The sequence below is a fragment of the Salmo salar genome, chromosome 07 (assembly GCF_965601325.2).
Source record: "Salmo salar chromosome 07, fSalSal1, whole genome shotgun sequence".
In the NCBI taxonomy this organism is placed as follows: Eukaryota; Metazoa; Chordata; class Actinopteri; order Salmoniformes; family Salmonidae; genus Salmo; species Salmo salar.
Window position 1 is genome coordinate 59,932,792 of NC_138297.1, and position 12,822 is coordinate 59,945,613.

The window sequence follows — 12,822 nt, forward strand, 5'->3', positions numbered from 1 at the left end:
TCACCGTCCTCTCCCTCGACCAACAGTCCTACTGATCAATTCTTTATTTCACCGTCCTCTCCCTCGACGACCAACAGTCCTACTGATCAATTCTTTATTTCACCGTCCTCTCCCTCGACCAACAGTCCTACTGATCAATTCTTTATTTCACCGTCCTCTCCCTCGACCAACAGTCCTACTGATCAATTATTTTCACACTGTGTAAACATTCATCGAGCCGGAGTGTTTTTAAATGTCATCGCCACTCTCGTCAAATGGGGAGGGCATATGAATATTTCATCTCGCCATACACCTGTTCGATGTTGTGTCTGTGAGTTGGGCCAAGGCGTATTCTACCTCCCGAGAGAGAAAGACGGCATGTAAAATGAACCACGTGCATGCTGTTGTAAAGGTTGTAATGTCCAGTCTCAAAGGCTCGGTAGCTTGAAGCTTCTAACTGAACCCAGACAAACTATTGGAGCTTTGACCGAATTTGGCTTATTTGACTTTGTATCCTTTAGAATAACTGTGTAGTATCCTTTAGAATATCTGTGTAGTATCCTTTAGAATATCTGTGTAGTATCCTTTAGAATATCTGTGTAGTATCCTTTAGAATAACTGTGTAGTATCCTTTAGAATATCTGTGTAGTATCCTTTAGAATATCTGTGTCGTATCCTTTAGAATATCTGTGTAGTATCCTTTAGAATATCTGTGTAGTATCCTTTAGAATATCTGTGTAGTATCCTTTAGAATAACTGTGTAGTATCCTTTAGAATAACTGTGTAGTATCCTTTAGAATAACTGTGTAGTATCCTTTAGAATAACTGTGTAGTATCCTTTAGAATAACTGTGTAGTATCCTTTAGAATAACTGTGTAGTATCCTTTAGAATAACTGTGTAGTATCCTTTAGAATATCTGTGTAGTATGCTTTAGAATAACTGTGTAGTATCCTTTAGAATAACTGTGTAGTATCCTTTAGAATAACTGTGTAGTATCCTTTAGAATATCTGTGTAGTATGGCTTGACCCCCTGTATTTTGTTTTGTCTGTCTTTGGTTTGTGTTGCGTCTGTCTTTTTTGTGTGTTGTCTATGTTGTCGTCTCTGACCATTTTCACTCGATTGCGGCGACCTGAACAGTACTGTGCTGGCTCAGATGTTTTCTTTACACATCCCCTCTGTTAGGTGTGTTGTCTCTCTATACTCTGCACCATATCCGCGGGAAGTAGGGAGGCTGAGGGTGCTGTAGCACCTCCTAATAATACAAACTAATTAAACTCCTGTATTAGCAGACCGATATAGCCGTCTGTAGCGCAGATCTCAAACAATATTTCACCAAGATGGTTTTTTTCTGCCACCACGTTTGGCGAATGAAACGCAGCACCCCCACCCCCAAACATCTTCCCGCGGCTCCACTGTCAATACTATGTCTGTGCTGATCATGTTATATTTCCATAGTCTGCTACAGTATGTCCACTGGTTTCTGCTTCATCTCTGTGTCATATCCTGATGTTGTTCTTTACGTTCCACAGAGAACATGATCAAGTACACAGGGAGCCCCGACAGCCTGCGCTCGCGCACGCCCATGATCACGCCCGACCTGGAGAGCGGGGTCAAGGTGTGGCACCTGGTAAAGAACCACGAACACGGGGACCAGAAGGAGGGAGACCGCGGCTCCAAGATGGTCTCTGAGATATACCTGACCAGGCTGCTGGCCACTAAGGTGAGTTATCACACGAACGCACAGACACACCTAGACTAGAGGAGGTCATTTCAGGTGAGGAATATTATTCAAATATAATATTATTCCTCATCTCCTGTAGGCTCTGAGACCTAAGTGAAAGTATGTAGATGTATATTGTGTCTTTCAGACCTCAGCAGCATATCTAATGATAGAGGTGACACACAAAGGTACAACCTGTAAAGGCTTTTTCTGTAGACAGAGATGTTATCTGGTGAAAAACAGAAATGGAAGTGGCCGTAAAATGAGTCTCTTTGAGCATGCCAGGGCGCTATTGCCCCTCAGAAAACCAGTTAATTTGGTTTGGAGGGAATCGTGACTTTGATCCCACTGCTCAATGGGAATTACCCATCCACTCGCTAATGATGCGCCTCCTTTACATCACACATGCTTTCTTCTGGAGAGGGAGAGAGGGAGTCAGGAAGAGAGAGGAGAGGGAGAGAGAGGAGAGGGAGAGAGGGAGTCAGGAAGAGAGAGAGGAAAGAAGGCAAGATCCTGGCGTGTGGTGTTGTAATTTGTGACCATTCCGTGCTCTTTGTGTAGTGGTTCAGACAGACAACACTCTGCCTGCTTTTCTGGTTCTATAATGGGAGTGCTTAGTGGCAGGATTCACACACACACACACACACACACTCATCAACAGAGTTGTTGGCAGAGATGGCTGAGGAGGCAACAGAGATATGGAGAGAGAGTGTTGTCTGTCATTTCTCTGGCGTGTGTTGTGATTGCCAGCGAGCAGTCACTGTGGAGCTGTGTAATGAATATGGCAAACGCTCTCTCTATGAAGCACATGTACCAGAGCCACAGTCTAACACGCTTAGACAGACAAAAACAGTCAGTCAGCCACACACACACATAATACACACACACCCACATAAAACACACACACACTGAGCAATGCTGTATTTACCTGTGATGACCCTGGTCAGGGGGGATGTGGTGCAGAGACGGCATGTCATATTTACAGATGGAGTGTTTTTGTGAAGTAATCAGTTTATCTTGGAGTCCATCTCTCTTGTTGAGGTATGACTGGGCCGACAGCCATGTAATTGACTGCGTTTGACTTTCACCTCGCCAATAAATACCGTCGGTCGGCCTGGCGCTGACGTCCCCCATTTTAGGTCCATCAGTGTCACTCTGATGGGGGGCAAAGGGCTTATTTCTTGATTGCGTTCTCTTTTCCTCTTTTCTTCTCTCTCTGTTTGTGACAACACCAGCACCCCTTCACCCACTCAGTCTTTGCTGTTTTGTTTTCTGTCCACTCATCCTAAATGACAGGGTAGTTCTGATGCAGGCAACACTGTCTGTCTGTCATCCTAAACGACAGGGTAGTTCTGATGCAGGCAACACTGTCTGTCCTCATCCGAAATGACAGGGTAGTTCTGATGCAGCCAGCACTGTCTGTCTGTCATCCTAAACGACAGGGTAGTTCTGATGCAGGCAACACTGTCTGTCCTCATCCTAAATGACAGGGTAGTTCTGATGCAGGCAGCACTGTCTGTCTGTCATCCTAAACGACAGGGTAGTTCTGATGCAGGCAACACTGTCTGTCCTCATCCTAAATGACAGGGTAGTTCTGATGCAGGCAACACTGTCTGTCTGTCATCCTAAATGACAGGGTAGTTCTGATGCAGGCAACACTGTCTGTCCTCATCCTAAATGACAGGGTAGTTCTGATGCAGGCAACACTGTCTGTCTGTCATCCTAAACGACAGAGTAGTTCTGATGCAGGCAACACTGTCTGTCTGTCATCCTAAACGACAGGGTAGTTCTGATGCAGGCAACACTGTCTGTCCTCATCCTAAATGACAGGGTAGTTCTGATGCAGGCAGCACTGTCTGTCTGTCATCCTAAACGACAGGGTAGTTCTGATGCAGGCAACACTGTCTGTCCTCATCCTAAATGACAGGGTAGTTCTGATGCAGGCAACACTGTCTGTCCTCATCCTAAATGACAGGGTAGTTCTGATGCAGGCAACACTGTCTGTCCTCATCCTAAATGACAGGGTAGTTCTGATGCAGGCAGGACTGTCTGTCTGTCATCCTAAATGACAGGGTAGTTCTGATGCAGGCAGCACTGTCTGTGAGGCTAGATTCTAGATTACACATTGTCTTTAAAGTGCAGTGTAATGATGGGCTAGGTTTCAGTGTGTGTGTGTGTGTGTGTGTGTGTGTGTGTGTGTTCAGTGGGCTGTAATGGCAGCTCGTGCTCTCAGGGGACAGATGAAGGACTATCATGAGGTTGTCTATCTGTGGGATTCCTTACTCACACACACTCACACACACACACACTACATGTATAACAGCCTCCCTGCCACTAAACTGTCTCCACGACTACACAGGTTTGAGGAAGAAATGTATATTTTCATCTTCATAGGCAAATGATAAGCTGTCAGAATTGTGGGACATGGTAGAATCACGGCTGTGATTGTCAGCTAACTGGATTCTCCTCTCACTCCCCCCTCCCTCTCTTCTCTCTGACTCAAATTGGGATTTTTATTTGCCGCTTGTGCACACCTCATCTGACACACTGCGCCCTTGTGGCTCTTTCCAGATAGGCTTCCCTCACTGTCGCTTTTTTTCATTCTGTCCTCTTCTCTTCTCCCCCTCGCATTCTATCAGCTCATTCGTTACAAGTGGATTAGATTTTCTCTTTCTATCTATCTCGTTCTCCCTCTTCTCTCCTCCTTAAAGACGAGAACATTAAATCAAATTAGGGTCAATGGTGCAGTGTGTGAGCTAATCCCTCCACACAGAGAGGCTTAGGAGATGCTCCTCCTGTTCCCAGATATTATTAAAAGTGAACTGTGAAAAAACAATTTCCCATCAAAGCCCAGAGATTTAGGACCAGGGAGAGCTAGAGAGAGCGAGGGGGAGAGAGAGAGGGGGGGAGAGAGAGAACACATCAGGAAACACCATCAGAAACACAGGATAAAACACACTCTCAGTCAGACACACACACCACCAGAGGCTGGTGAGGGGAGGATGGCTCATAATAATGGCTGGAATGGTATCAAACACATGGAAACCATGGAAACCATGAGTTTGTGTCGGTAACACTTTACTTGACACCCAGCGTCAGAACACGTTATGACACGGTCATAACCATGTCATAATATCTGACGTAACGTGTCATAACCTGTTATAATATGGTCATAACACTGTCATGACATTTTGACCTGTTGTGACATATATTGTGTTATGTTATGGCTGGTTAGGACACCTACATAAGAGTGTCAAAACCAACTAAACCTACCACACAAGGAAAAACATTCCATTACATCATAGCCTAAGTATTTTTTTATTGACCATAGTAAATTATCATTGTAATTGCATACAAATTGATGTCAGAAATACACCTGCCCCAATGCTCTGTTGCTGATGACTGGGATGAATTTAGGAGATTTCAGGAGCAGGACAAGACATCCTCTTGTTGACAGATGACTGATATAAGGGCATGTACGTGATAGGCCTATCTGGCTTATATGATTATGATGGTCATAATGCTTCTTGACTGTCATAAAGGTATTTAAAATATGATGAATAAAAGATGACTGTAAAGAATTCATTACGACGACAAAGGATTTAAGAAACAAACTTTAAAACTTCTTGGCAGGGGAAAAAACTCATTTGAATCATTGTGGGTTTTGACACTCTTATGTAGGTGTTATAACCAGCCATAAAATAACGCAATATATGTCACAACAGGTGTAAATATATTGGTCTTGACAGTGTTATAACCATATTATGACAGGTTATGACAAGTTATGTCAGCTATTATGACATGGTTATGACTGTCATAACATGATATGACACATCGGGAACACTTTACTTGAAACCCAGTGTCTGATACCGATGTGTCTGATACCGATGTGTCTGATACCGATGTGTTTGATACCGATGTGTTTGATACCAGTGTTGCAGACACCTGTTGTCATTCTCTCTGTCTCTGTGTGTTGTCTGTCGCTCACTGCTGATCTCTCTGCTTCCACAGGGCACTTTACAGAAGTTTGTGGACGACCTGTTTGAGACCATCTTCAGCACGGCCCACCGAGGCAGCGCCCTGCCCCTGGCTATCAAGTACATGTTTGACTTCCTGGATGAGCAGGCTGACAAGCACAGCATCCATGATCCGCATGTCAGACACACATGGAAAAGCAACTGGTGAGACACTGGAGACGTCTGGCCTTTCCTGTTTTACTGTACTGTGCTAAAACAGGTTAACATTGGAAGTGTACGGCAACCTCCACACACACACACACACACACACACACACACACACACACACACACACACACACACATAGGTAGTCAGATACACACACATACATGGGTAGAAACACAGACACATGTATACACACACACACACACACACACGGAAGTTTATCATGCCTACGGAATGAACCATGGAGTGTGTGAACAATCTTCATTAAATCCAATGACGAAGAGCTAATCCCACAGGCAACCAATCAGGGCAGCCAGCTCTGACATTACCATGGTTACCGACCGGGACCGAGCCGCCCATAGTCGCCAGGGCGAGGAAACCAGGGGAGGCTAGGTGAAGGAAGTGGACTCCAAATGAATATCCTCTGATTAATTTAGACCCGTGTCCCCATCCTGAAGGGGTGGCAGGGTTAAATAACCTGGAGTGGATTAGAATGAGGGAGAGAGGAAGAGAGGAGGAGAGGAGGGGGTGGAGGAGAAGAGGAAATGGACTCAGTGGGAGTTAAACACCACGCTAATAACTCATTAGCCCCTGGCCTTTGCCATGGTCCCATCATGCATCACTCAGCTCCGGCCCAAAGGACCATGGGGCTGGGAATTGATTTGTGGGGCAGTCGGCCGGAGGAGAGTGGAGAGAGAGGGGGAAAGAGAGACTATTTACTTCATGGTTCTAATTTGTATCCTTCCCAGTGTCTGCGTTATTGCACCATTTGCAAAAGAGCGTGTTAAGTGTTTTCCAAGAGCTCTGTAGGTCGCTCTTACAATAGACATTAATGGAATCACTCTCGCAAGAGGGGAAATGTTAAACAGTCATTTATCTTAACACACTGGTAACGCTTACACAACGCTTAGTGCCTACTGCTGATTCCACTGTCAGGGAGATCCAGGTCCTCTCTCTGCATGGGGGCTTTCTGCTTGTTTGTTTGTGAGTGTGTGTGTGTGTGTGTGCATGTGAGAAAGTGTGTGTGTGCGTGACTGTCCGTTAATGTGCAGGCGTATGTGCGTGTCTGTCTGTCTTTCTGTCGGTGTGGGCATGTGTATCCACCTCTGAGTGTTACTAAAGACTGCATTCTGTTAGAACAAAACACTGATCCATTCAGAGTGATACTACAACAGGTCCAGTCATCATCACACAGCCCATTAAATACACCCAGCCAGCTCAGAGCACCATGTCCCCTGTTCTACACCAAGCAGTGGAGACCTATCCTTCAAACCAGATGATTAAATACACCCAGCCAGCTCAGAGCACCATGTCCCCTGTTCTACACCAAGCAGTGGAGACCTATCCTTCAAACCAGATTATTAAATACACCCAGCCAGCTCAGAGCACCATGTCCCCTGTTCTACACCAAGCAGTGGAGACCTATCCTTCAAACCAGATGATTAAATACACCCAGCCAGCTCAGAGCACCATGTCCCCTGTTCTACACCAAGCAGTGGAGACCTATCCTTCAAACCAGATTATTAAATACACCCAGCCAGCTCAGAGCACCATGTCCCTTGTTCTACACCAAGCAGTGGTGACCTATCCTTCAAACCAGATGATTAAATACACCCAGCCAGCTCAGAGCACCATGTCCCCTGTTCTACACCAGGCAGTGGAGACCTATCCTTCAAACCAGATGATTAAATACACCCAGCCAGCTCAGAGCACCATGTCCCCTGTTCTACACCAAGCAGTGGTGACCTATCCTTCAAACCAGATGATTAAATACACCCAGCCAGCTCAGAGCACCATGTCCCCTGTTCTACACCAAGCAGTGGAGACCTATCCTTCAAACCAGATTATTAAATACACCCAGCCAGCTCAGAGCACCATGTCCCCTGTTCTACACCAAGCAGTGGAGGCCTATCCTTCAAACCAGATTATTAAATACACCCAGCCAGCTCAGAGCACCATGTCCCCTGTTCTACACCAAGCAGTGGTGACCTATCCTTCAAACCAGATGATTAAATACACCCAGCCAGCTCAGAGCACCATGTCCCCTGTTCTACACCAAGCAGTGGAGACCTATCCTTCAAACCAGATTATTAAATACACCCAGCCAGCTCAGAGCACCATGTCCCCTGTTCTACACCAAGCAGTGGTGACCTATCCTTCAAACCAGATTATTAAATACACCCAGCCAGCTCAGAGCACCATGTCCCCTGTTCTACACCAAGCAGTGGTGACCTATCCTTCAAACCAGATTATTAAATACACCCAGCCAGCTCAGAGCACCATGTCCCCTGTTCTACACCAAGCAGTGGTGACCTATCCTTCAAACCAGATTATTAAATACACCCAGCCAGCTCAGAGCACCATGTCCCCTGTTCTACACCAAGCAGTGGTGACCTATCCTTCAAACCAGATTATTAAATACACCCAGCCAGCTCAGAGCACCATGTCCCCTGTTCTACACCAAGCAGTGGTGACCTATCCTTCAAACCAGATTATTAAATACACCCAGCCAGCTCAGAGCACCATGTCCCCTGTTCTACACCAAGCAGTGGAGACCTATCCTTCAAACCAGATGATTAAATACACCCAGCCAGCTCAGAGCACCATGTCCCCTGTTCTACACCAAGCAGTGGAGACCTATCCTTCAAACTAGATTATTAAATACACCCAGCCAGCTCAGAGCACCATGTCCCCTGTTCTACACCAAGCAGTGGTGACCTATCCTTCAAACCAGATTATTCTCTGCCCTGTGTAATTCTCCAGCAGCAGAGATAGATTGAAATAATCCACTGTGTGATCATCCACCATAGTTGACTGTGTGATCATCCACCATAGTTGACTGTGTGATTATCCACCATAGTTGACTGTGTGATCATCCACCATGGTTGACTGTGTATTATCCACCATAGTTGACTGTGTGATCATCCACCATAGTTGACTGTGTAATTATCCACCATAGTTGACTGTGTAATTATCCACCATAGTTGACTGTGTGATCATCCACCATGGTTGACTGTGTATTATCCACCATAGTTGACTGTGTGATCATCCACCATAGTTGACTGTGTAATTATCCACCATAGTTGACTGTGTAATTATCCACCATAGTTGACTGTGTGATCATCCACCATGGTTGACTGTGTATTATCCACCATAGTTGACTGTGTGATCATCCACCATAGTTGACTGTGTGATCATCCACCATAGTTGACTGTGTAATCATCCACCATAGTTGACTGTGTATTATCCACCATAGTTGACTGTGTGATCATCCACCATGGTTGACTGTGTATTATCCACCATGGTTGACTGTGTATTATCCACCATAGTTGACTGTGTAATTATCCACCATAGTTGACTGTGTGATCATCCACCATAGTTGACTGTGTAATCATCCACCATAGTTGACTGTGTAATTATCCACCATAGTTGACTGTGTGATCATCCACCATGGTTGACTGTGTGATCATCCACCATAGTTGACTGTGTATTATCCACCATAGTTGACTGTGTGATCATCCACCATAGTTGACTGTGTAATCATCCACCATAGTTGACTGTGTGATCATCCACCATAGTTGACTGTGTAATCATCCACCATCGTTGACTGTGTAATCATCCACCATAGTTGACTGTGTGATCATCCACCATGGTTGACTGTGTAATCATCCACCATCGTTGACTGTGTAATCATCCACCATAGTTGACTGTTAATTATCCACCATAGTTGACTGTGTGATCATCCACCATAGTTGACTGTTAATCATCCACCATAGTTGACTGTGTATTATCCACCATGGTTGACTGTGTATTATCCACCATGGTTGACTGTGTATTATCCACCATAGTTGACTGTCTATTATCCACCATAGTTGACTGTGTAATTATCCACCATAATTGACTGTGTGATCATCCACCATAGTTGACTGTGTGATCATCCACCATAGTTGACTGTGTGATCATCCACCATGGTTGACTGTGTATTATCCACCATAGTTGACTGTGTATTATCCACCATAGTTGACTGTGTATTATCCACCATAGTTGACTGTGTAATTATCCACCATAGTTGACTGTGTGATCATCCACCATAGTTGACTGTGTGATCATCCACCATGGTTGACTGTGTGATCATCCACCATAGTTGACTGTGTGATCATCCACCATGGTTGACTGTGTGATCATCCACCATGGTTGATTGTGTGATCATCCACCATGGTTGACTGTGTAATCATCCACCATAGTTGACTGTGTGATCATCCACCATAGTTGACTGTGTGATCATCCACCATGGTTGACTGTGTGATCATCCACCATGGTTGATTGTGTGATCATCCACCATGGTTGACTGTGTAATCATCCACCATAGTTGACTGTGTGATCATCCACCATAGTTGACTGTGTAATTATCCACCATAGCTGACTGTGTGATCATCCACCATGGTTGACTGTGTATTATCCACCATGGTTGACTGTGTGATCATCCACCATGGTTGACTGTGTATTATCCACCACAGTTGACTGTGTGATCATCCACCATGGTTGATTGTGTGATCATCCACCATAGTTGACTGTGTAATCATCCACCATAGGTGACTGTGTAATTATCCACCATAGTTGACTGTGTGATCATCCACCATGGTTCACTGTGTGATCATCCACCATAGTTGACTGTGTGATCATCCACCATAGTTGACTGTGTGATTATCCACCATAGTTGACTGTGTATTATCCACCATAGTTGACTGTGTAATTATCCACCATAGTTGACTGTATAATCATCCACCATAGTTGACTGTGTAATCATCCCACAGCATAGAAGGCTAGTGGGAAAAGCTATAGGAGGACGGGCTCATTATAATAGCTGGAATGGAATACATGGAACGGTACCAAACACATCAACCACATGGAAACCACATGTTTGACTCCATGGATTCCATTCCAGTCATTACAATGAGCCCATCCTCCAATAGCTCCTCCCACCTGCCTCCTCTGTCCCCCAGCATATGACCTTTACTTGCCCTCCTCATTACTAATGGTTTGAGGAAGAGAGAGTTTGTGGGGTGTGTGTGTGTGTGTGTGTGTGTGTGTGTGTGTGTGTGTGTGTGTGTGTGTGTGTGTGTGTGTGTGTGTGTGTGTGTGTGTGTGTGTGTGTGTGTGTGTGTGTGTGTGTGTGTGTGTGTGTGTGTGGTTCATGCATTGTGCATCTGTTTTAATACCTGTGTGAGTGCATGCCTTTCTGCATCAGTTTGTGTGTGTGTGTGTTCATGCATTGTGCATCTGTTTTAATACCTGTGTGAGTGCATGCCTTTCTGCATCAGTTTGTGTGTGTGTGTGTTCATGCATTGTGCATCTGTTTTAATACCTGTGTGAGTGCATGCCTTTCTGCATCAGTTTGTGTGTGTGTTTATTTGTGTCTGTTGTGTTTGTGCGTTTGAGTCACAGACTCCTAGAGCTCCTCCAGATGGTATCTTTTGGATTAGCAGTCAGTGTGTCGACATCTCCCTCTCATCCTCTTTCTTCAGTGTGTGTGTGTCCCTTCAGCAAGCAGTGTTTTAATTACCAGCTTCTAGAGCAGACTGGCACACACATGCCCACATTGCACAGCACACACAACTCATCTGTGTCCTTAATCACATAAACCCACCACACTCTCCCAATGACAGCAGCAGACAGGAAGGAAGACACATCCCTCTGAAGGTTGACAACAGTCTGGAGATGTTACAGTGATATTACACTATATAGACATTAGATTCTATTTCTACCCAGCCGGAAATATAGGCTACAGTATGAGTACCAGAACCATGGATCAGTATTGATCCAAGATTACACTGTTGTTTGATTTGATTTGTGGGTATTGGGTCAATATTTACTCTTAATCCGTCCTCTCTCTATGGAAACCCAGGGATTAGTCCTGCTGATGTTAGCTAGGCCAACACTCACTAGCCATGACAATGACCATAATAATACATTTTATTTTAAGTGCTTTTCAAGATGCCCAAAGTCACTTTAGGGTGATTGGATGGTAGTGGCACCACACAGAGACTGATCCTTCACCCCAAAATGCCAAACAAAAACCATTGACCTCAAAGTTCAACAACCCATACAACTCCATGCACAATGACAACTCCCAACTGCCCAACAAAAATATATAATAACATTTACTGGAAAAACCATAGGAGTTGGCAAGACCGCACAAACAGATCTGGGACCTGGCTAAACACTCACTAGTCCTGGACAATACTATGTAGTGTAGTGCCTCAGTGCTGTACTCTCACCTTCCCTGAGTAAAAGGGTTGTTCCTGTCTGACTGACCGTTGACAGTTCACAGAGCCACATTAGGTATCTGATTGAAGACTTTAGCTTCATCTCTGTAAAGAAAAAAAGCAGTGTCATAACTGCGTTCAAACATCTGTAAAATATGTCAGAAGATGTCAATTCCAAGGGCACAGTTGCTCTCCACATACCCCAATGTGTTTGGACTCATTGGATATGTTATTTCAGATCAAACATCCAAAACAATGAAACGTCCCCCACAGACAACAATCAATGTAAAGCTGCACAATGATCAAATACCACTTGGGCAGAACTCAGATCTTCATTCATACCCATGCCAGTCTAGCCTGGGCTTCGATCCTGGACACCACAGTATGAATAACATGCTTTACAGTTTGGGGAAAAGTTAGGTTGTACGGAGGTATTGGCAGAACAGTTGCCACAATGCAAACACAGCTCTCTATCGTCTCCTAGCGATAGTTTGTCAGATAAACCTGTATTGTGTCACATTCACTGAAATCTAAATCTCATTATGGACCTGTCCCAGAGATGGAAGGTGTGCAGAGACTCTTTAAATCTGACCTTTCCCCTCGGAAACCATCTAGACCTTAACCTAGTACTGGCCAGCTGCGCCAGATTGACGACAATCAAGACTTGCATCACG

General features: G+C 44.8%; 1 protein-coding gene across 3 annotated transcripts in view; it reads left to right on the plus strand.

Annotated features, from left to right (window-relative positions):
- Positions 1-12,822, plus strand: part of LOC106609762 (plexin-A4) — a 491,160-nt gene that overhangs the window by 455,633 nt on the left and 22,705 nt on the right. For all 3 annotated transcript variants that reach the window (XM_082977797.1, XM_082977795.1, XM_082977796.1), the window contains exons 28-29: positions 1,511-1,701; positions 5,713-5,882. In XM_082977797.1, the coding sequence (XP_082833923.1) occupies positions 1,511-1,701; positions 5,713-5,882 (361 nt within the window). The remainder of the gene's footprint in view (positions 1-1,510; positions 1,702-5,712; positions 5,883-12,822) is intronic.